General features: G+C 38.4%; 1 protein-coding gene across 4 annotated transcripts in view; it reads right to left on the reverse strand.

The window, feature by feature from the left end:
• Kif16b (kinesin family member 16B) overlaps positions 1 to 25,876 on the reverse strand; it is a 315,616-nt gene that overhangs the window by 131,316 nt on the left and 158,424 nt on the right. For all 4 annotated transcript variants that reach the window (XM_047540972.1, XM_047540973.1, XM_047540971.1 and 1 more), the window contains exons 13-17: positions 25,268 to 25,387; positions 24,434 to 24,485; positions 23,225 to 23,362; positions 6,672 to 6,754; positions 5,174 to 5,262 (exon numbers count right to left, since the gene is read on the reverse strand). In XM_047540972.1, coding sequence (XP_047396928.1) covers positions 5,174 to 5,262; positions 6,672 to 6,754; positions 23,225 to 23,362; positions 24,434 to 24,485; positions 25,268 to 25,387 — 482 coding nt within the window. The remainder of the gene's footprint in view (positions 1 to 5,173; positions 5,263 to 6,671; positions 6,755 to 23,224; positions 23,363 to 24,433; positions 24,486 to 25,267; positions 25,388 to 25,876) is intronic.

Below are 25,876 nucleotides of genomic sequence, written 5' to 3' on the forward strand. Positions count from 1 at the left end.
AACTGCAAATATCAGTGCTTAACCTTCAGAGTTTCCCCCAACAAGGCATAACCCCAAGGGTTCCTCTCATCTCCTGACCTCAACTCTATCCCAGCATTCATCTGGCTTATTCATGCAGAATATCCTCTCTTCAGTCTACCTCTCCTATATGGGTCCAGCACAGGACTCACTTCACTTGAACTGAATCTTGGAGAGAATTCTGCAGCAGAACTGAGGGGACTAATTTTGGGTCCACAACGGGTGGGTATCCAAGGCTAAGTGTTTCCTTTTTTCTCCAAGAAAGGTATTATTATAGACTTGGAACATCTTTATGTCCTCAACCATGAAGAAAAAGGCACCAGACCACAGGGTTTGGAGTATCTTTTACTTAAGGCTCCCTGTAACTCTGTTACCCCCTCCACAGTACATACTTCTCTTGATAAGGGATCCAGTAATTTATCATGGGCTAGGTATTGCTATACTATTGAGAATGAGCTAAACTAGATAGAAATTGAGGAAATATGTTGATAGGAAACATGACCTGGCCTCCATAAACATTAAGGACAAATAGGTTTCTGGGACTTAGGCTTATCACACAGTCATGATGGCAATTATATAGGTGATCTTCATAATCAATAAGGATTCCTACTGGAAGCCAGATAACCTCTAGCTTTCTAAGCCACCACTTGTCATGGCATGGCAACCCAAAGTGAACAAAGGCACTGGGAGGAGAACTCCTTCCCAAGCACTTCCACTTGTAGCATCCCTTCCTACTTGACCTCCCAGAGAATAGGCCACTTACTCCACTGCCCAGCTCTGAATCACATGCTGTCTTACTTTCATTCTGAATGTGTTCACATGCATGTGTCTGTCTTCCCAGGCACAAAGGACACTTTAAACTGTCAGCACACAACAAACCCTCAATAAACACACACTGATCTCTTGAAACATTTAGGTCCGACATTCTTACCTTGAGAAAGGAGCATGCTCTTGTATCCAAGCAGTTTAGATGGTTTTAAACAACTATTTAGCTAGGGCTCAAATGCTACATATATTTCCTTCTATATTCTTTCAGCTTACTGCATGGAATTTAGTTTAGGCTGAGGGTATTTATACCTGTAACATCAGAAAAAGGTATAAACAGCACGACTATCGCTTTAATTCTGCTTTGTTTTGCAAAGTTGCTGGAGCTGACAACTTCACAATAAGGTGTCTGCTTCCCATAAATCAGAGTAGGCAATTTTTCTCCAATTATATTTTAATTCATGGATAATCATTCTCTACAGCAGGTGGCAAGCTGAGGGGGGCTAGAAGCCAGGGAGAAAGAAGGTATGGTAAAGTATTAAATAATTTTTATTTGAATTTGTACCAGCAAGTATTACAGGAATAGCAGAGAGAAAATGAGTCTGGTAACAGAAGCCAGGTGAACAGAATGCATTAAGTTAGTATCAGATGCATCCAGAACCATCTCCTCAGTCAAATGTAGTTCAGTCTAAAACAGATCGTTTCTCACTTAGATTCTCTGATTGTCTTTGCCTAATTCTCCATTTCATCATGAAGCTCTCCTTCCACCTTTTGCTTGAGGATCCTGAACATGAACTTGGAATTATTCTAATAACCGCACTGTCATCAGGGACTTGATCTACACCACACAAATGCTTTCCTCTCCCTAATGTGTCTCGTTTCAGTATCTGGAACACCCATGTACAGAGAAATTAATTAAATAAACCTTTAAAGAACCCATATGTCTCATTAAAACTGGACTCTGACAGACTTTATTTAAAGTACAGAAATAAGTAAGACAAAGATCTTGCTCTCAAAAAGCTTCCAATCTAATAGGAAAAACTCATATAAAAGCAGAATTCTTACCCAACTGCCAGCTCCAGGCATCCTCCCTGCCTGTTCCATCTCATAACAGTGTGGACAACCTGTCCTGGTGGTTTATACCTAAACCTGGGGATCACCCTTGATTTTATGATCTCACTTTGCTCCATCCTGATGGCTAAACCCTGATCCAAACCACATTTTCACTTGGCCTAAGGAAATAGCTTTCCAAATGATCTCCCACTTGTATGCTACATTCTCTAAATGATATACATCCTAATTATCATAGTAAATACACCGTCAGGCTAACCCTTGATTAAATCTCTCTAGTGGTCTGACAGTGCTCTTAGAAAATGGACTCCTCCCATTGGCCTACATGGCCCTTCATTAGCTGGCCCTCGATTGCCCCCCAATCTCACCTTGTGTCTTTCTTCTTGCTTACTAAATTCCACCTATTCAACCCTCTTTTCCCTTCTCATTTCAAAGTCACTGTACTTGCCTTCCTTTCTGCCTGGAACACCCTCCATCTCCTTCTTTCTGCTTTTGTAAGTATTGCCTTCACTTTACGCAGTTCTTAGATCAAATGTCCACTCCTCAGGAAGCCTCCCCCAGCAACTCCACAAACTCTGCCCCAAGACATTCTATTTCACTTCACTTTCACTTTCTGGATCTATTTTCCAAGTACCTGTTGATTGTTTCTGTCCTCTGACTAGCATGGAACTGGTCTAGCCAGTACTCAGGCAGCTGTGCCTGTCTTAGAATCACACCTGGTTCCCTGAGACATTTGAAAAGGTCTGTTGACGGTTGAATGGACATTACAAAGAAGAATGAAATAGGGTAACAGAAATGCAACAACGGAGGATGATAAGGGGCATTTGTTATTGGCTGGGAGGAGAACAGTTGGAAAAAATTTCCAGAGGAAAGATCATTTGCATGGTGCCTTTGAGGACAAGTAGGTAGCAAGGAAAAAATGCATCCCAGCTCTGAAACTCATAAATGAAAAGCTCCAAAGGATCTAGGGGCATGTCTGAGCAATGAAAACCATTCCTGATGTGGCCCAGAACATGTGGAGGGAGGTACTGAAAGAGGAATATAGATGATGAAGAACCTGAATAGCAAGGAGTCAAAACTGAATAATATATTCAGACAATGAAGTCATTGAAGGAACCTGAGGATGAACCTAGTGAAAATAGAGAAAAAAGCCAACTAGTTCAATAGCATGTCTGCACACCTCTAGAAGCACAAGAAGTTTACTCCCTTATATCTGCCTTTGTCTTTACCATTCATCCTTTCTATCTTGTGCCATGGGTCTCGAGGAAAGTCTTTCTGATAAACACTCAGAACTGCCTTTTATAAATACCATGAAAAACTGCTTGAACTTAAAAACAAATAACAAAAAATGGCATCACTTTTAAGAAAACCATATATTCTCCTGCATTAGGGGGAAGAAAAAGGACTTCAATTCCATGTGTAAATAAAAAAGGAGGGGGAGCTCAAGATTAGTGAGCCTGTGTCTCAGGTGAAAAGCTGAGTATAGAATACTTTTCGGTTTTCAAAGGCATTAAATAGCCACATTACATTTCCAAATGGTTTCAAGTTAAAAGGTGCCACTGCTGCTGAGATAAGAAAGTTGGTATGCGGATTTCAGGATTAACTGGATCTTGGGCTGGGCAATCATACTTCATATCACAGAACAATTTGATTAGAAAAACAGTATTTAAGAGAGGGGAAGCACACTATTTAAGCAGAAAATGACTAAAGACCTGCATACTATATTAAACAACATAAGCAAATGAATGATTAAATCTTAGTCACTGGAACAGGCAGCAGTTGCTAAAACTATGGTAAGGAATTAAAGACCTAGGACAAAATGTGACTTCTGTACCCTCCATTCCCTCTATTTTGGTGATGTACAGACCTTGTACATGCTGTGCAAATTCTCTACCACTGAACCATATCCCCAGTTCACAAAATGTGCTTTCTGAAGTACTGACTATTCAATTGCTGTGAGAGAGTTCTCACATCTCAGGGGTCTCGCTCACAGAATTTATCTCAGAAAATAATTATTGAATGAGCCCAACTTTCCTCAATACCCATGGCACAAGATAGAAAGGATTAATGATGAAGACAAAGGCAGATACAAGGGAGTAAACTGCTTGTGCTTCTAGAAGTCTGCAGACATGCTATTGAACTAGTTGGTTTTTTTCTTTCTTTTTCTTTTGAGCTGAAGCAAGGCATAGGATCAGGGCATTAGGACACTAGCTTATAAAAGGAGAAATCTAGAACTATGATCAAAGTTCTCACCTATGACACTGACAAAATTCCTTGTAGGTATCTGCTTCCCACAAACCACTACGGTGACCCAATCTGAAGGAGTGAGGACCTCTGAGCATATGGCTCAGCTCTGTGAGAAATGCCAAATCAGGAGGGTAAGAGGCGACGGAACTGTTCCCCAAGCAGAGTAAGTGGTAATGTGGTACTGGGGTTAGACAGACCTGGATGTATATACCACAGCTCTAACTGAAAGTAGAAGGTGAGAAAGTATAGTCAAATTTCCCCAAATGTCATAGGAAAACAACTGGCAAAAAAGAATGGATGCAAGATACATAACATGATACCTGGCATGTAGTAACCACTAAATAAACAACAGTTCTAGAAGATGTTGGTCTTGTCAGTTGTATATACTTACTAGTCCTATTATTTTATGTGACAGTCTCCTCAGAAGAAAGGTAATATCAAGGAGTCTCACAAAACTAGAAAAGACCCCAAAAGTTCTTTCATCCAATTCCCTGTTTTCAGATACTTTCACTATCACTGTCATTTTCCTGATAAAGTCACCAGGGACTTGAGCAGGTAGACTGACCACTCAAGTCATCCAGCTAGTAAGCCCATTTGAAATAGTCTTGTTTGTATCCTCAGTGATCCCCAGTGTTTCAAAGTAGGGAAGATAATTTCCTGGGCACTCTAATGGATGCCCTAGGAGTTAAGGCTGCCTCTGTTATTACAAATAATTTATAAAACATGATAAAAGTGTATAAGCCATGCTGAGTAATCAAAGTGCCAACTCTAAAATATTAGACAGTTATGAAAATGATAATGAAGCTCATAACACTTGCTAATGCTTATTGTGTTGTTAAGCAAAAAAAAAAAATCAGAAAACATAATCCCATTTATGTTGTAATTATAACTGAGTAAAATTATGTATATATATAGCAAGGGCTGGAAAGCAACTTGGAAAATGACTACAGCTGATGTGCTGAGGAGGTGCTGTTGCAGAAGTTTTACTTTTATCTTGTGACTACAAAGGAGCTGGCAAGGTGAACACCATACCATGACAATCACAGGGAAGGAGGCACTGCTGTCCACTTACCCAGGGTTATACAGCATGACCGCAGACAGGTTCTCACAGGACTTCGAGAGGTCGGTCATGGACAAGCTGAAGGAGGACAGAAGGCCACTCTAAGAGCAGACACAGGGCAGAGTGGTTACCTTAGCAAGGAAGAGAAGGTCAGTGCTGTGGACTCACTGCTTCCAACTTGTGAGAGACAATGAGATACACATGCTCCTGTCAGCACGAACAACAACTAGTCTATCCGGGGACAGCAGATCTGGAACCTTCAGGCCCTAGTTTACCTCAAACCAAACCCTGAGTATGAAGTACACAGGGGCCTGACATTCTAGCACAGGGGCTATTCACCAGGAATTCACCAGGTGGTCTCCTTTTAAGATTTTTTAAGTTAAAGTGGAGAAAAGGGGTCACGACCTCTTTGCCATCCTTCTCCCAGGCAGGCAGCAGCTCCTGTTATTATTGACACTCACACTCACAGAGTGATGAAGACCAGGGAGGGAGAGGTGTAGGAAGATCAAAAACATAAGAGTTAGATCAAAATTGCTTCCATGGAAAGCCTCTATTTCTCTGAATCTATACCTAAAAGAATCTTTAAGGATGACCCTAGACTGGAACAGAAAAGAGGCTTCAGTAGCCAGACCAGCAGTCTGGAAAAGGCTAGGGTCTGTAGCTCTGTCCTTCACTCTCATCTCTGGTCCTGGCAACCCTAGGCAGGCCTTCTAGAAGTAGACTGAGATGAGAGAATACATAACTCAGTGGTTGAGGCAAAGACCCCGGACCAGTTTCCCCATGTGCTGGCCTCAGAGCAAGTTAGAGAAAGTTCACCTCAGTCCAGTTTCTCAGCTCAGTTATCTGTAACATGGGCACAATAATAGTTACTGTGCAGATAAAGTGTTAGAACATACACAGGAATTGCACACACTTCCTGGCTTAGAAATGTTATCTGGGGCCTTTACTGTCTTCATCAGTGTAAGGACCAGCCATGACATCCCTGGACAGATTTCTTTCCCTCCCATTTCTTCTCTTCTTTCTCAGGTCCTCAGCTCAGACCCCATACCCATTCAGCACTCTCTGGATGGCCATACCTCAGCAAGCCAGTCTCTCCCCACTGTCCTAAACTCCTCCCTGCTATATTTCACACCCCAGTAAAAAATCCACTTTACTGTGGCTGATTTGGGATGAAAATGATTCCAATATTGGATTAATTTCTAAGATAAGTGTGATAAGTGGAAGTCATTCTTCACTAATACAAAATGATACGGAGTTCCTTTGGGGGAGGGGTAGAGGTTGAAGAGAAAGAACTGCAAAGAGCTGTTTCTCCTTGTCATTCTGGACCCCACTTGCTTGATCTCCTGCTCCGACACCCCATTATGAAACCAACTGTCTAGAATCTATTCAGGTTACAAAACTTCCTCTCAAGAGGTTCTGTATTCCAGAAAATTAAACTGTTGTAATCCAGTGGACACCCACACACCCACACCAGGTCTGAGGCTCTGTCCTAGAGACTTCACATTCTCACCTTCCTCTTCTCCCGGAGCTTGGCAGCTTCCTTTGGATGGTTAAAGCGAAACATATTGGTTCTTCCCAAGAGTATCACAGCACCTGAGAACACACAAAAACAGCGATGCACTTACAATAAGCAATGTGGTCAGCTGCAAGAAATGTAGTTTCCAGTGTACTATAAAATAATAAGGGAAAGTATTAGTCACCAAAGTCCACTTACATAAGGAAGTTTAATTTTTTGTGGTACCAGAGATTTAACCCAGGGGCACTCTACCACTGGGCTATACTACTAGTCCTCCTTTACTTTTGAGGCAGAGTGTTGCTAAATTGCTGAGGCTGGCCTCCAATTTGGTATCCTCCCACCTCAGCTTCCCAAATCTCTGAGATTATAGGTATGTGCCACCTTGCCAGGCACATAAGTTAATTTTAAACCTGGAAATACTTTTATTTTTACAGGTGGATGTCAAAATACTCATAATAATCCAGGCAAAAGTGACAAATGTAAAGCACTACAACCTATACGAGATTTTAAACTTAGTATACAGACAATTCCATTTTTGATTGTTTGAAAGCAGAACAAAAAATAGTTCTTTAAAAAGGTATAACATCAAGCAAGCATGTGGTCACAAATTTTTAAAAAAATGTTATTGATGATAAAAACAGAAATCTCAAAGAAAAGTGCTTTCAAAAGAAATCATGGCAAAATAGGCAGAGTCTAAGTAACTAACATCTCCCTCAAAATTTTACATGTATGATCTGTTTTCAAGGGAACACACTGTTTTTCATCAAAACCCCATTAAAATTTAGATGGACACATTAGACACTCAAGAAAAGTTTCTTTTAACAACGAGAGTCCTCCTTATTCAGAAAACAACTGCACAGCAGGCAAAAGAATTTAAGGCAAATGTGCGAGGATAAAAAGTCATGGGGGAGTCGTGGGGATGGATTTCAACTTGATCAAGCAAAATCCCCTTCTAAAGCCAGCACTGTTCAATGTAGCAGGACCATGCAGGATAGTGAGCTCCCTGTCACTGGATGTATTTAAGAGAAGCAATACCACAGAGGAGATCTACTAGCCTATTTGGTCCCATCCATGCCTGCATATCCATAACACTTCAGAACACACCCTCATATTCAATTTTAGTATTAAAAAAAACTTATTTGTGAAGACCAAACACATATAATAAAAGAAGTCAACCATGAAGGATGATGAATGTGTGGTTATGTGTCTAACACTGAAGGGACAAGAGCAGGCTAAAGTAGCTGGGAACAGACCTCTGCAATGAGAACCTAGGCTGAGTCTCACTAGATAACCAGAGGCCAAAAGGAGGGAGGTGCTCCCTTATGAGACAATAGCGGAGGCAGGCTGAGCCTTAGACTGGAAGATGGCCTGCTGTGTTGGGGACAGGGGAGAGAGTCAAGTCCACCCAAAGCACAGGAAGTATGAAATGACAGCAAGAACTGACATTGGATAGAAAGCAGAATAGACTGTGTGGACCGGAGGTGCTGGGATAGTTTTGACCTGAGGTCACAAACTGGTTGACAGCAATAAAATCGGTCTATGGATAAGCTTTGTGTATCTCACAGAAGATTTCAAAGTCAAAACTATTAATTGCCCAAGTTAAAAACTTGAACTTTTACATGAAACTGTGAGTTTCCTTTAGTACTCCCTGGCAAATTAGAACATATAGTGAATCTTTGCTGCCACAGGGCAAAACACTCCATTGGCTACTGACAGCTGTCTCCTGTGGACAAGGCACATGACCTCTGATTGATCAGTCACCAGCCTCTTGCTTGGGTCATGTCTTTATCTGGACCCTGCAGGTGATATCATAACTCCAGATATATATTCTGGAGCTTTAACTGGTATATATCTCTACCTGTTTAATGTATAATCTTGCATGTCTCAGAGAAGTTTCAAATCCAATATAGTTAAAACCCAGCTGGTTCAGACCATAACCACCTGGAGCTATTGAAGGGCTGGCTGTAGTTGTTATTTTTTTTTTTTTTATTTTTATTTTTTTTTTGGGGTGCTGAGGATCGAACCCAGGGCCTTGTGCTTACAAGGCAAGCACTCTACCGACTGAGCTATCTCCCCAGCCCCTGTAGTTGTTATTTAGTGGATATGAAGTCAGTATGAAAAGGAGTTTTAGGAGATCCAGAAGGGCAGCAGTGGGGAGCATCCATTCTACAATATACTTACCCCTCATGTAAAATCGCATTTGTTTATTTTTCAATTATGGAAAGGGATCATTAATATAATTAAGACAAGTGTTTCCCATGCCTTTTACAACTAAGACTAGGCACTATGGGCGGCACAGAAGTCAAAAGTGAAGCAATGATGTCTCAGATATACGTATCTTTAATGCTCTTAAGACACATTAGAGATTAATAAGGCAATCACATTCCAGGTGTTAATTACATCTAATCCAATTCTTTTTTTTTTTTTTTCTGTTAATCAAATGCCCAGCCATGCAAGTTGAAAATTGCTAAAATATGTTAATGGAAAAATAAAATAGCATTTCAGAGGCATATTTCAAATTGCATTAAATCATTGAAAATAACCTTGCCACCCATGTTATTTGCATAAAATACACATAAAAAACCCTTTAAGGAGTTATAAAAGATAGCAAAACTATCCATGACAATTCATTATTTCCATCTAAATAATGTGTGTCCATTGTCTGGCATGTAAAAGGGGCTCCATTATGAACGGTTCCTTCTCTTTCCTCCACTGCACATTTTTACTCAACAAACACTGAATTTTAAAATGTGCTTAATTTTTACATGATGCTGGATTCATTTAATCAGCAAATACTTAATGAATGCTTATTGTATGCTAGTCATTGTGCTAAATATTACAGATAGAGAGGTAAACAAATCAGAAATATGCCTTGCCCTTGTGGAGTTTAAGTAGAAAATAGAAGAAAGGGATAAATAATCTTATAATTGCATAAGTGAATGCAAAGCAGCAGCTGAAGGAAAGAAAATATGCTCAGGAATCCAATAGCAAAAGAGGAGCGTTTTTTTGTTTGTTTGTTTGTTTGTTTTTTAAGGAAGGCTGGGGAAGGATTCCCTAAAGGAAGTGGTACTCTAAGGATGAGTTGGGGAGGGGGCATGTGTAAAGGTCCAGGGACAATAAATAGCCACAATGATGATGAGTGATTAGAAGACAGTCATGTGGCTGTGGCAGAGGGAATAAGGGACATCGTTGCACAAGATAAGTCTTGAGAGAGAAAAAGGGAGAGAATAGAGAACCTCAAAACTTTCAAAATATAGAAGCATCTTGTGCCCTGTGTAGTTGCAATAGAAAGACACTGCAAGGGTATATGATAATATTCAAGTTTCAGAAAGATCATTCTTACAACTGACTGCAGAATGACCAAAGTGCACAAGAGTAGATATGCACAAGACAGGCTAGGAGACCATCAGGTTAAAGGGGATGCTGCCTCAGGACTGGGCAGGAGGGCTGACAATGAAGGAGACAAGTAAACAAATCTAAAAGTTATTTAAGAGACAAAACCAACAGGATTCGATCATGGGCTAGAAACAGAGAGGAGAAGGGAGGAGAGAAAGCTTGGACCAGTTGGATGGGGAGCCATTTACTGAGACCAAGAACACTGAAAAAGGACCAAGATTTGATTGAGAAAAGAGTCATGAGTTTGTCTTGAGACATAATGAATTTGAGCTGCCTTTTAGCAAATTAAAATATGGAATATGGATTTGAGGTTCTAAAAGAAAGATCTAGGATAACTACCTACCTACCCACCTGTCAATTATTTACCTAACACCTGTACATGTAGGTGCACATTTTTATAACCATATATACACATATACAAAGATATTAGATATTTATGTAAATACATACTATTTCTCTATATATTTCAGAATTCTTTCTAAGAAATAAAGCCACAGATGTGAGAATGTTATTCAAGGAAAGAAGAGGAACACAGATAAGAAGAGGACCTAAGATTAGAACTTGAAGAATGCTGGATTTAATGGCCAATTAGAGAATGATGAACTTGCAAAAGTAATGGGAAGAGCCATCAGATAGAGAGAAGGAAACTCTCAGGAGTCAAGGAAAGGAGTGGTTAATGATGCAGAGTGCTTCTGAGGGGTGGATTAAGATGAAAAAGACTAGGAAACACCACTGGGTGTAGCAGCCTTAGTTGGTAGTAGCAAGAAGCCAGAACAAAAGGACTGAGGAGTGAGAGGAGTGCAGATCTACCAAGTACACACAACTCACTCAAGAAGTCCATGCAGACAGAAGGATGGAGTTGGTAGTAGTCAGGATCTCATGGGATATTTTGTTTTTATTTTTTAAGGAAATTACTGAATATATTTAAAAAGCAGTACGTGAGCAGAAGGAAGAAAGAACAAATGAATAACTAGTGGTAAACACTTTCTGCATGAGACCTAGAACATGTGTCCTTCCTGGAGATCTTGGTGTGGCCAAAGACAAGTCACTCCTTAACCTCTCCAGAACTCATCAATCTAAATAACTGCTAAAGTTCCTCCCAGGTCTTAAATTCTTTTTAACTATGAACTGCTTCTTGCTCTGAGATTAATGTGATTAATTGTAGCAGATGGACTTTTTGTGATTAGCTTAATTTGTAATTTTGAAAGCATATCTAAACCACTTTGAAATATATGATGGCTTCTTTGAGATTACTTCAGAACTTGTTAAATACCTAACGACAGACAAATTCCAGATGGTCTTAAAAGAGACTGAAGAGAAAATGACATTGTAAAAGGGAGACAAAGCCATTTGTAAAAAGGAAAGAAAGAAAAGCTTCATTTACATTTCTGTGAATAAGAATCACTTAATGCAGGTTTTGCATGAGATTTTCTTATTTTAATATATCAAGCAAGCAGAAAAAAGTATGTAAATATTTCTTGAGATTTCTAAGGAGTGTAGAGTAATTACTAATGTCATCATTAATTACTCTCCTCAAATTTTAGATGAGATTTTCTAATTCTGCGCAAATACATATTCTTTTTTTTTTCTCTTAAATTTTGTCACAGAATATTTTGAATGATGTATGAAACATGTCATTCTGGGTTATAACTGATATACACCTGAAACATCTGTGATTCCTATAGGGCACTCACTGTCTGATATAACGTGGACTTAGAGGCCACTGCAGCAAGAAAAATGGGTGGCTTTTGTAATTCTGCCTCAGGGCACCTCATTCTGTATTTTAATTACTTAAGAAAACATTCCAGGCACACACGGACAGGAGATGACACATTCTAAAGTATGCTCAGTGAAAGAGAAGCTTTCATTTTACATGTGACAGTTGGAGAAGCCAGACTTTTCTAGAAGAACACAGACTTTTCTAAAATGTCACTGAAGGACAGGTCAGGGTAAGGGAGGACGGGTAAAGTTCTTAGTTCATTGCCTGATTCTACTAAAAAGAAACTACTTGTGTGTATAACTTTCTTCCAACTTAAAATGTCTTTAAAAATATGTGTTTATATTGAAATAAATGATGATGATGGCATAATTTGGGCGTCCTGATACTCTAGTCTCTCATAACATATTCCAATACATAGAACAGATCAAGGAATATGCTCTAGGGCTTCAGACACATAACACTGACTTTGTTATTCAAGATAGTTGAATTTCAGTATGCTTTTTCCCTATTTCAAAAACGTGAAGCTAGATGGGGAAGATTAAGATCTGACATGGTACTTGTAATGGGTAAGAAAACTGCATGTAAATACCCAAAGATTCAAACAGGACACATGGTGTGGCACTGGCTGGTGTGGGAATGGATGACGGACATTCTGTATCAGTCTGACACTGTAGCAGGCATCACTATGAAAGCATTCCCTCAGATCATGAGTTAGCACCTGTGAAGAGTGTAAATGCACGACACCTTACCAAAAAGCCACATAAGCCTCACCTTGTCACTTTCAAGATTTACAATTCAAATATGGATCTACAATTTCCTGCATTGGATAAATCACTTTGATTCCTGTTTATTCTTGATAAAGTGAATATTACAGCAAACTTAGATTCTGGGACTCCGGAGGAGAAAGAAAATTGATTTTCAGTCTTTGCTACTTATGTTTTCAGTCAAATAATCCATCAAGAATTACATGATGAACTGTGTACAAGCTGAGTTACAAAGCTTATAAAACTTTAAGATGCTCCAGTCCTATCCAAAAAGAAAATTTTAGATGTGTGCATGCACGAACAGGGGTTGAATTTTTGGTTTTTTTTTCCCCCTTCTTAAAATCTCATGATAGGAATGGGGTTGTGGCTTAGTGATAGAGTGCTTGCCTAGCATGGGTGAGGCACTGGGTTCAATTGTCAGCACTGCATATATATTAATGAATAAAGGTCCATCAACATTTTAAAAAAATTTTTTTTAAATCTCATGAGACATATCTCCTGTCCTTACCTAAAGAAAATGTGGAAAATGTATGAAATAATTAAGAGGGCAATTCAAAACAGTGATGATAACAAGGAAAAGATTCCACAGACCTGATGGAAAGCATTACAATAACTGGTCACACTATTAGTGACTTTCTTTCCATTGTCCTCAGTAGTCTGTATTTTTTTGTTACCAACAACACTATATATTCACTTTAGGAACAAACTCAACTGTTCATTTCCAGCCTCCCACATACTCCAAGCTTTTAACAGTCTATTGTTCCTTCTAAAGTAGGTCTTACAAGATGGCCTCCACTGCCTGTCATCCCTAAGCTCCAACATCTCCTACCTTTCCCTACTGCTCATCTACAAGCTACTCATTGGGCTACTTGAATGCTGCACTGTTCTTCACCTCTTGGCCGATGTTACTCCTTTACTAAAAGGTGAGCACTGACTGCCTTTGACCTTCCACTGAAAACTCAATTAGTCTGGGGCTACAAAACTCTATATACCTGCCTGTGAGTCCCTATCCTTGGACTCCCACTGCTTCTACTCCTCACATTGCCCTTTCCAATCTCTAGACATTTCTTCACTACCCACTTTGGTTGAAGTATAACTGTCAATTTTTCACCATATGCCATTATGATAAACACATTCTTTCACTTCAACATTTAGCTTGGGGCAAAATTTCTCCCTTTCTAGAAGACTAAAGCCACTGGGAGGAGTTTTGGTTTTGCACAAGATAGAACAAGCACATTTCCTGGTCTTTCCCACTGAATGCACTGTATCCTGAACAGAATGCATGCAGCAATTATTTGAGGACCCTGGAAAGTAAATAGTAGCAAGCAGGTTGAAGAATAAAAGAATGTGAAGCACCACTGAACTGATAGTGAATTTGTTTTTTGTTTTTTTTTTTTTAACCCTCTAGTGTTTCCTGGCTTGATCTAGGAAAAAACTCAGAAGTGGTTAATAGTGTAAAATGAGAACTTCATAAGAAGTCCTTTAGCTTAGGTTGGAGGAGCAGGCAGAGGGTCAGTCCCTTGGTAGGGACAGTGGCAGCAGGAGAGGGCCCAGGAGGAAAAGGACTATCCCCCTCCAATCAAGGGAGCTGTGGCCCCTGACAGTGGATCAGATCCCTGTTGCTTTATTTTCCCTATCTTTGTCCTCTCAATTCTTTGGCCTGGACATGGGCCGAAGACCAAGAAGTAAAAGAAGAGTAAATTAAAGCTCCAGATTAAGACCCAGGGAACTGGAGAGTTATTTGGGAAATGGTGAAGAGGGAAATAGCTAAGGAAAGTGATTTTACAGTTATTCATGAACTTCTGCACTCACCACCAGAAGTGCACACATAGATTTGATCCTTGACAGTACAATGAGACTTTGAGAAATGAACTGTGAGACAGACCACTGCTTAGGTTTCACCCGGGCCAGTGGGTGGTATACCCATTGCTACTGGAACTGCACTGCAAGGACTTGGAAAATTGAATCAGCGCTGCTAGTGGCCACAACCCACACAACCTGACTATAGTTCCTGGCCTGGATCCAACCAGGTTAAGACCCAGAATCTTTGAACATAATTTTCATAAAAACCATTATTATTACTCAGTAAAGGAAGATTCAGGAAAATCTCAGGTAGCATGGCAAAATACAATCCCCCATGAAAGATAATGCTGAGATGATACAGATGTTGGGATTATTTGATAAAGACTTCCAATTAGCTGTTATAAAAATGTTCCAACAAGTGCTTTAGCATTCTTGAAACAAATAGAAAGATAAAAAGTTTAATAAAAATGTAAATGATTAAAAGGAAGTCAAATACTGCAACTGAAATATACAATAACAACAACAACATATCAAATGAGCTTAAAGCAGAAAAGAAGTGACAGAGAGAAAAAGTCCATTAACTTGAAGACACATCAATTGAAATTGTCTAATTTGCAAAGCAATGAGAAAAAAAATATTACTCAGCCATAAAGATTGATAAAATTATGGCATTTGTAGGCAAATGGATGAAATTGGAGAATATCATGCTAAGTGAGATAAGCCAATCTCAAAAAACTAAAGGACGAATGATCTCGCTGATAAGCAGATGAGGACATATAATGGGGGGTGGGAGGGGTTAGCATTAGGGTTAGGGTTAGGTTTAGGGTTAGGGATAAGGAGTGTGGTAAGAATGAAGGAAAGAAGGACTGTATAGAGGGAAAAGAGGGGTGGGAGTGGTGGGGGGGAAGGAAAAAAAATAATGAATCAAACATCATTGCCCTATGTAAACGTATGATTACACAAATGGTATGCCTTGACTCCATGTACAAATAGAGAAACAACATGTATCCCATTTGTATACAATAATAATAAAAAAAATAGGGTAACTGATATACTATATTGCGTTTCTAAAGCAGAGATAAAATCTATCGAATAAAATATGTTTTCAATAAAATAAAAATAAAAAAATAAAACACAGCCTCAGGGACCTGTGGGACAATGCAAAAATATCTAACTTTACTGTTACTGAAGACTCAGAATGAGAGGAAAAAGTATACAGCAAAGGGGAAAAAATGTTAACTTAAGCAAGCTGAATACTTTCTAAATCTGGAGAATGAGGTACAAATTCAAGGATTTCAGAAGCTCAGCAAACTTCAAACAGGTAAATGCTAAGAAATCCATGCTAAGACATCATAAAGTCAACTCAGAGAACTGAAGCTGAAAATGTAGTTTTAAAAGGAGCAGAAAGATCATGTGGAAAAAAGAAAAGAAAATGTATGAAACGAGAAGAAAGGGGTAAAAAAGACAAATGGTTGTCTTATGTGCTGAAGTCTGAGACACTAAGAAACTGGTCTCAGTTCGCTTAGCTCTGGTCAATTGTTCTCACACTCAAGCAAACACCAAAATCACAGACATAAAAGAACCTATCACATGGGCCTCATCCCTAAGTTTCCTAATTCAGCATGTCTAGGATGGGGCTTAGAAATTTTCATTTCTAACAAACTCTCGGGTAATGATTATGTTGTTGATCTGGGGTCACACTTTGAGAACTGCTAGTTTTGGGTATAATCTTTAATACCTAGGGTTTTAACAGTCAAAACTGTCTGTTGAATCTAATCCCAGGTCTCTAATTTGCTGAAGATATCTAATGAGTGTTCAGGGGCAAGCACATATTGAGTTCACAGGGGAACAGACGCTGATATCCAATGGCTTCTAAAACATGTACAAGGTCCCTTTTACTAACTGGATACCTTGGATGAACCACTGGAAGATCTATTTCCCTTTGTAGTTCCCCTAAAATTCTTTTTAAATTTGTCACTGAACAACTCACAGCACTCCTCCAGCAGATGAAAATTTTATCAAAGACTCCTCAGCTCCACTCCACAGACAATCACCTCTTCCCTCTTTCAGAGTACTTGAATAGATGCAAATATATTTTGGCACTCAAGCATAACACATTCAAATGCACCTAAGTGTGAATTTCCCAGATGCAGTTTCTGTAGCACTTCTAAAAGGAGAGATGAATGTTCAATGGATCTGACAAACCAGCAAGAAAACCAAAGGAGTACACTGATATGAATGGAAAAATTAATTAAACAACTATCAGCTTTAAAATAACATTATAATAAAAGAAAAAAATGATTAAGAGGAAATAGTTCCTAGCAACTATAGGACAAATGCTGAAATACTTTTTTTAATTCCAAGGCAGTTGATTGTACCATATATACACATACACACACACACACACACACATATGTGTATATATATATATATATATATATATATATATATATAGAGAGAGAGAGAGAGAGAGAGAGAGAGAGAGAGAGAGAGAAAGAGAATTTGTATTTGTGTTGGGGGGATGTATGGAACAACCTGTCAAGAAGAGTTCCAGGTCTATGGATAAGATACATGGCCCTGTAGATACATCCTGGTCAATTCTTTGTATGGAATCATAGTATGCGGTGAAATGAGCTTTTAAGAATACATCAATCAAAGAGCATGGTGAGATGAAATGTTATATATCCTATGCACCCAAAAGAGACATGGAGAAAACTCATATGCCAGGTTTTGTTTTTTGTTTGTTTGCTTGTTTTAGTATGGGGGATTGAACTCAGAGGTACTTTACCCCTCAGCCATATCCCAGTCCTTTTTATTTTTTATTTTGAGACAGGGTTTCACTAAGTTGCTGAGGGCCTCGCTAAATTGCTGAGGCTGGCTTTGAACCTGTGATCCTCCTGCCTCAGCCTCCTAAACTGCTGGGATTACAGGCATGCGCCACCACACCCAGCCTGGTTTTGGATAATACTGACACCACTCCAAATCACACTGATAGCACTAGCAAATGTTCTTCATTTTCTTGACAATGGTACCAGATGAAAAAATGCCCTGTAATTTAATGCAGGAGAAACAGTTTATGCCAGTGTAAAGAAGGCAGTTAACGGGCTCAGGTTAAAAACTTGCCCCTAATAATGACAGTGTACTAAATTTAGATAAATCTGTAAGTTGGAATTCACGTTTGTTAAGTGATTTAGATTTTTTTTTCCTTTTTTTTTAATTGTAAAAAAATGGGATACATGTTGTTTCTCTGTTTGTACATGGAGTAAAGGTATACCATTTGTGTAATCACAAATTTACATAGGGTAATGTTGTTTGATTCATTCTGTTATTTCTTCCCTTCCCCCCACCCCTCCCACCCCTCTTTTCCCTCTATATAGTTCTTCATTCCTCCTAACTCTAACCCTAAAACTAACCTCTCCCACCCCCCATTATGTGTCATTATCCACTTATCAGCGAGATCATTCTTCCTTTGGTTTATTGAGATTGGCTTATCTCACTTAGCATGATATTCTCCAATTTCATCCATTTGCCTGCAAATGCCATAATTTTATCAATCTTTTTGGCTAAGTAATATTCCATTGTATATATATACCACAGTTTCTTTATCCATTCATCAATTGAAGGGCATCTAGGTTGGTTCCACACTCTGGCTATTGTGAATTGAGCAGCTATGAACATTGATGTGGCTGTATCTCTGTAGTATGCTGATTGTAAGTCCTTTGGGTATAGACCAAGGAGTGGGATAGCTGGGTCAAATGGTGGTTCCATTCCAAGTTTTCTAAGGAATCTCCACACTGCTTTCCAGAGTGGCTGCACTAATTTGCAGCCCCACCAGCAATGTATGAGTGTACCTTTTCCCCCACATCCTTGCCAACACCTATTGTTGCTGGTATTCTTGATAATTGCCATTCTAATTGGGGTGAGATGGAATCTTAGGGTGGTTTTGATTTGCATTTCTCTTATTACTAGAGATGTTGAACATTTTTCCATATGTTTGTTAATTGCTTGTAGATCTTCTTCTGTGAAGTGTCTATTCATTTCCTTAGCCCATTTGTCAATTGGGTTATTTGTATTCTTGGTGTTGAGTTTTTTGAGTTCTTTATAGATTCTGGAGATTGGTGTGCTATCTGAAGTATGATTGGCAAAGATTTTCTCCCACTCTGTAGGCTCTTTCTTTGCATTGCTGATAGTTTCCTTTGCTGAGAGAAAGCTTTTTAGTTTGAATCTATCCCAGTTATTGATTCTTGCTTTTATTTCTTGTGCTATGGGAGTCCTGTTAAGGAAGTCTGCTCCTAAGCCGACATGTTGAAACTCTGAACCTACTTTTTCTTCTATAAGATGCAGGGTCTCTGGTCTGATTCCAAGGTCCTTAATCCATTTTGAGTTTAGTTTCATGCACAGTGAGAGATATGGGTTTAGTTTCATTCTGATGCATATGGATTTCCAATTTTCCCAGCACCATTTGTTGAAGAGGCTATCTTTTCTCCATTGCATATTTTTGGCACCTTTGTCTAATATGAGAAAATTGTATTTATTTGGGTTTGTGTCCGTGTCCTCTATTTGTACCACTGATCTACCTGTCTATTTTGGTACCAATACCATGCCATTTTTGTTACTATTGCTTTGTAGTAGAGTTGAAGTTCTGGTATTGCGATACCCCCAGCTTCATTTTTCCTGCGAAGGATTGCTTTAGCTATTCTGGGTTTCTTATTCTTCCAGATGAATTTCATGATTGCTTGTTCTATTTCTGTAAGGTACGTCATTGGGATTTTAATTGGAATTGCATTGAATCTGTATAGCACTTTTGGTAGTATGGCCATTTTGAAAATATTAATTCTGCCTATCCAAGAACATGGGAGATCTTTCCATCTTCTAAGGTTTTCTTTAATTTCTTTCTTTAGTGTTCTGTAGTTCTCATTGTAGAGGTCTTTCACCTCTTTTGTTAGATTGATTCCCAAGTATTTTATTTTTTTCGAAGCTATTGTGAATGGGGTAGTTTTCCTAACTTCTCTTTCTGACGATTCATACTTCTCTTTCTGAAGATTCATGTGATTTAGATTTTTAAAAAAGTGGTAATTAGTACTTGTGCTTTTTCATAGGACAGCCTAACTAACATATTTCCAAATGCAAGCAACTTACTAATGAAAGGAGACTTCTCAATACCAAATACCAGCACAAAACTGGAAACTCATAGTGAAAAGCAGGATGCTATCAGTAATGCCAGGTGAACCAAGAATCTAATCAACTGTGAAGTTAACATGGTTATAATTTATTATGCCTCAGTTTAACATTCATCTGCATTCTTGTTCCTGATATCTTTTCCTTTTAGGATAGGAAATTTTCCTTGGATCTGTTTCTTTCTGTTACACTTTTCGTGGATCCAATCAATGGGCCAGACATCAGTGAGGTCTATTCTGAGTACACCAAGAGACAATGGGTCAGGAAGGGACCCAAGCCAATAAGCACTCCAGTAAACCAGAAACTGGGGTTAGGGCAACAAATGTGGGAAACCAGGATTGTTTGGACTTCCAAGATTCTAGGGCTATGGACATAACCCATGCCTGGCTTGGACAGCTAGAGATGAAATAGCATACACATATTATTTAAGTTTCAGAGAGATAAAGCATGAATTTGAGCAGCACATAAATGATAATGAGAAGTCTGCTGTGAATTTTTTGGTGCAGTGTTCTACTCCAATGGCAGCTATAAGGCTACTCCTAGATTCATCTTCAAGAGGCTGGGCTGTCACCTGTTAATTCGGATGACCTGACTTTGTGGAAATTACCTAAGTGAGAGCAGGACTGCACAGTCACACTATACAGAATTAACTTTAAAAAAATTGTTTCATGGGTAAAAGTCAAGATGATTTTCTTAGTATAAAATTACTACTGTGATTAATCCTACTCCCTCTTTATTATGTTTTAATGATATCAAACCCTGCCTGGTAAAACCTCCTCTTTCTTCACCAATGGTTAAACACTATTCCCATTCACATCTTTTTATTTATGCCAAATATTTTCATAACCACAAACAATAAAGCATATCATTTTGTCTTAAAAATGTGTTCCAAGAAAGGTTAGGTAGAGAATTCTAACCTTAATTTCTGAAAGTTGTAGATGTTTTACCTAGATAGGATCTTTCACTGTTAAAAGTATTAAAAAAAAGAAAAAAGTTACCATCTTGCTCCTTTCAAGCATTGTCTTGAATCACAAAGTCATCTTGCATTTCACTGCCCTAAGACTTGTTAATGGCATTTATACTCAGTGCACAGCATTTTAACACCTTTGAACAAAGCAATTTTATGTCAATTTCATTAACAGTAATACTGAGAAAGCAGCTCAGCAGCACATCAGAATGCCAGAGGAACTCAAGCCCATCAGATCTGAAAATCATGGCACCACAGTAATAAAACACTTAAGAGCATCCCCCAGGGAAAGACAAATCCGACAATTAACCTTCAATGCCAATTAGTACTACCACTTTCTTAGCCCAAGTCATATCTGCAATGGGAAGATCAAAAAATTCATTCACTAACCAGAATAAGCATATTCTTAAACAGCCTTTCCAATTAATTAAAAGTTTAACGTAAAAATAAATAAATAAAAATAAAAATACCATATGGGAGATAAATTATTACTTTCCCAAGACGCAATCCACAAGAGAATTAGAGACATAATCAGCTATGTAAACAATTTCTTCAAACTAAATAAACTAGCAATCCTTTTTTATGGGGAGTGGGGAGAGTAGAGGATAACTCCAAAATTAAATGGCAAGTTCTAGGTAGTGCCCATATTTAAAAATACAATCTCTAAAAGGAAGCAGGACTCCTTGGAGAACTGGTGGATTCCAGGAAAGTATAAGATAAGTCTGGAATATCTATGTCAGAAAGTAAGCAAGCGCTCACAGATAAATAAGGAAAAGACAAAAGAACTCAGGAGCCAGCTTGAAGGAATTCCCACTGGTCAATCTTGGATAATTTGAACAATGAAATAAATAATGGCAAAATAGACCAAAGTCTACTAAATAAAACAGCAAGCTCTGTGAATAAAGAAGTGTCAAGAGAAAGCTTTTTTCTTTTTCTTTTCTTTCTTTCTTTCCCCCCGCCCCACAATGGTACTCAGGATTGAAACCAGAGGCCCCTTTACACTAAGCTACATACAGCCCTATATCCACCTTCTTTTGAGACAGGGTCTCACTATATTGCTCAGGGCCCTGTGAAATTCAAGATGCTGGTCTAGAACTTGTGATTTTCCTGCCTCAGCTTCATGAGTTGTTGGGATTATAGGCATGAGCCACATTGTCCAGCTGAGAAAACTTATTTTTATAATAAAAAGTCAATAGGTAAGTATAGAGGAAATGATGAAATAAGATAGCCATGTTTGGGGAACCAACAGAATAATAATTCAGAAAAAAAAAATTGGACTGTAAAACCAGGGGGTAAAAGTATTATACAGGATAGAAATTTACAATATCAAAGTACCTTCCCAATACACTTGTTAATAACAAAGTGAAGAAGGAACTTCACAGTGAAGAAGGCTGGCCAGCTTCATTTTAACCAAGGGACCAAAGTGAGTATTCCCAGAAATGGACAAATGGAAATCATGTTATGAGATAGGAGAAAAACACACATCATTTTTCTGATATTCCTATAAAAATGCATAACATGTATGATCATGAGATCAGATAAATCCTACATTTATGTAGGAGATCATTCTACAACCTATCTGACCTGCCCTTTTCAAAATTACCAAAGCCATAAAGTCCAAGAAAGACTAAGGAACTGCTCTGGACTGAAAGAGACTACAGAGCTCTGGAAACAATGTGCAAAACACAAGGCTGGGAAGAATGCTGGACCAATAAGTGACAGTGCAAGACAAATGGCAAAACATGAATGGGGTCTGATGATCAGACAGTGTTGGTATCAGTGTTCATTCCCTAAATTGGATAGTTGTATTGTAGTTATATAGGCAAATGTCACTGTTTAAAAAATATGTTTGCTTATGTATTCAAAGGTGCTAGGGTGCTGCTATAGTTTGGGTCTTGAATGTTTCCCAAAGGTTCATGTATTGAAGGTTTAGTTCCCAGGGTGGTGCATATGGGACATGATAGAACCTTTAAGAGTGGGAGGTCTTCAGATAATTGGGGGACACACCCTTGAAGAGGAGAAGGGGCCTTGACCCCTTTTCTCTTCCTCTCATGCTTCCAGGCCACATGGTTTTGTTCTGCCACATGCTCCTACCATGATATGCTCCCTCATTACAGACCCAAACACATGGGACCAATTGGTCATGGACTGGAACATCCAAAACTGAACAAAAATAAAGCTTTCTCTTTTATTTGTTATGGTGATGGAAAGCTGACTAACACAGGCACCATTTACTTTCAATTAGTTCTGTAATTAAACAGTTCTGTACCATTCTTACACCTTTTCTATAATACTGAAATTATTTCAAAAGAAAAGAAAGATATGATACCAAATCTTCTACATATGCCAGAATTATAGCTATTTATAAACAGGACATAAATAATTGATAAAATTATCAAAAGAAACCACTGTGTTAATGTACTACATTAGAGGGGTACTATGTAACTTTTAAACTTTGATTATTGTCATATTACCAAAAACAGTAATAACTTTTAGACAATTACACATATGTTCATGTTTAATTCAATAAGACAACAGATATCATAAAGAAGCCCTCCAGCAAAATGAAGAAAAAGTAGCATAATGCAGCCAATAGTCTTCATTATATTTATACCTAACTAGTAATTAATGTAAGGATGCACATGCTCCCCCACTGCCTAATCAACTTACTTTCTTTAGCAGTATGTACAAAGAACTCTGAAAACCAAAAAACAGATACCTTGATTTAGATGTGTGGCCTCCATGATTTGAACACCATTCACGGAGCACTGAGACCCACTTAGGGGTATCAGAGTCACAGTCCCCCCAACATTTTCAAAGACACAGTGCTCACTCTCCAAGTCAAGGCCATGAAGAACTAAGTTGGAAAAAACAAAGGAGAAAGGTTTTTTATTTTAAATTTTGCCTTTGATATGTATGACAATGATTTCCAACCATTTACTAATTTTAGATTTTGCATAATTTTCCTTTTCCAAGAAAGTTTTGTGAAGTGAACATTTCTGTTTGTTTAACAAAAAAAACTGAAATTTAGGAGTCCAGGTTATTAACTAACAGAAATGGAAATATACTCTCTCTATAGAATGCACTACTCCATTTCTCTGATCACAGAAAATGCATTCTTATCACTTATCATCATTTATAACTACCCAGAATGCCAAACATAATTCAACCAAGAGGCCTGAGTAAAGGTCTACCTCAAAACACTTGATCCTGGGGACCTGTGGAATTGGTTTTTAGCTCTTCCAGGTTCAAAGTAAATAGTAAATACACACAGGAATATGCTAGGCCTGGCTTAATAGCTTATGCTTTTCAGGAAAGTAGGTTCATTGCCAGCAATTCTAAAAACATCTAAAATGATATCATTCTTTCCCCACCAATCACCACCTTGCCCCCTTCACACGTATATCACCACCACCACCACCTTCTCCACAAATTGCTGATGTGAAGACTAGAAGGATCTCACTGGCTCAGGATGATTATCTGTGTGCCTTGGGAAGATTCAGGAAACTCCAAAAGCCTCATTTATTCAGATGTGGGTATGCTATGTTGTGCTATACTTTGTCATTACCTTTCTGCAGATAAGTGTCTATATCTTTCCTTGAAAAGGACTCAGATCTTTTATCTGTGTCTGTTAGTATATTTTCAAGAACTGCTATCCTACTGTGATAAGCATAGAGGGATTAAAATAAATTTAAAAGAGTAGAGAATATATGTAGAATGGCAGGAAGGTTTCATAGCTCCATTTATTCACTAAATTAATTGTTCTATGGTATTCACCTGAGTTGTGATCAAAATTAGAGATTATATATTATAACCAATACTGCATTTGAAATTTCTTTTTATAATTGCTACAATGTCAGTCACTTAAAAGAAGGTTCTTAATTAAATATGATTTTAAAAAATCATTGGGAAGAAGTAAGAGTATTACCAATATCCTGCTCTGTTGAAGCATCTTCTCTACCAACATACGTCTGACCTTCCTAGGAAGAAAAGTCAAACAACACTTATCAGTGAAAACAGAAGTGTTTCTTCACTTTCCATTTAAGCCCTGGCAACCTGATGAACAGTACTGGAGTAGGGCAGAGCCTCAGTGCAACTGTGGCTCATTCTCCCAGAGGGATCCAGAATGACAGCTCAACAATGTTAGGTTACCATCTTGGCATGTATCAATAATCTGCCTGCACCAGCAATTTCATCAATTTCATCAAGGGGTTTCTTTGCATCTAAAGATATGGTACAAGGGAAGGTCAAGAAACTCAAGTACAGCACCATTCTCATTTCAGGTTATGGGTCAAAGAGAGGAGGTCAAATTAAAGATCACAGAGGCAGCCACCGATACTGATATGGAACTCTGCCCTCCAGACATAAGTAACCTCCTTGGAACCAAGTCCAACCACGGGAGGCACAATTTTAAAATTACCACTAGGAACCAGGGAAACTGTACATAAAACAAACCCAAATTTTAGGTGCTTTTAACTCTTCTTCCTCTATCCTTTCATTCCTTCCCTTTTCCTAACTCTACAAAACAGAAGCCAAAATGAATGACTCATCATTTAACTTCATAACTACATAAACATGGGAACTTCAAGTACCAAAAAATCCCAATGAACTGCTGAAATTCCCCAAAGGGTTCAAGAATTTGTTGTATATTCTTTAATTTAATAGCTGTATTCATGGCCATAAAACATTATAATAAACCTTGCTGGTGTCTAAAGGGAAAACGGAAAGCAAAATGAGAATGTTCCACTTAAGCAGTTTCTACCTTCAAGTGATATAAGATGATTCCAGTACTCAGAAGGTCATCATCAATGCCAATCAAATGAGGCAGTTCAGAATCCAAAACAACTCCAATCCCCTCCTTCCTAAGGGCTAGAGTTTGTTCCTGAAATCAGGAGAAAAGGAAAAGGTTACTTTGGGGAAAGAGAACATCATATTTCATATTCTTTGCAATATTTAGTGGTGTTTTGTTTCTTATTTAAAAACTGCAAGAAAATTGACTTTAAATTTCATGCTGAAATCCTGGCAGGTGATAGGCAAAGTGATCCTGAACCATATAAATAAAACGTTCAATATAAAATTAATTGGAGTTTTAACATGATATATAAACTTTTCAAGGGTAATCTCAAAGCCCATCTTCCTTAGGAAAGATTGCAGATCATTCGCTACAAAGTAAACTTTCTTCCTTCTTCAGAACCTTTATGTCACTTAAAATCTGAAAGTTTCCTTAACTATGGGCTCTTCTCTCTAATTACTATGGTGAATGGTGTGTGTTCTTGAGAGCAACCCTTGCCCATGAATCAGGTATCCCTGTACCTCAGTCTCCTGAAACAGCAACTTCTCCAATGTACTGGATCATTCTCACACACATACA

The sequence above is a fragment of the Sciurus carolinensis genome, chromosome 2 (genome assembly GCF_902686445.1).
Source record: "Sciurus carolinensis chromosome 2, mSciCar1.2, whole genome shotgun sequence".
Classification (NCBI taxonomy): Eukaryota; Metazoa; Chordata; class Mammalia; order Rodentia; family Sciuridae; genus Sciurus; species Sciurus carolinensis.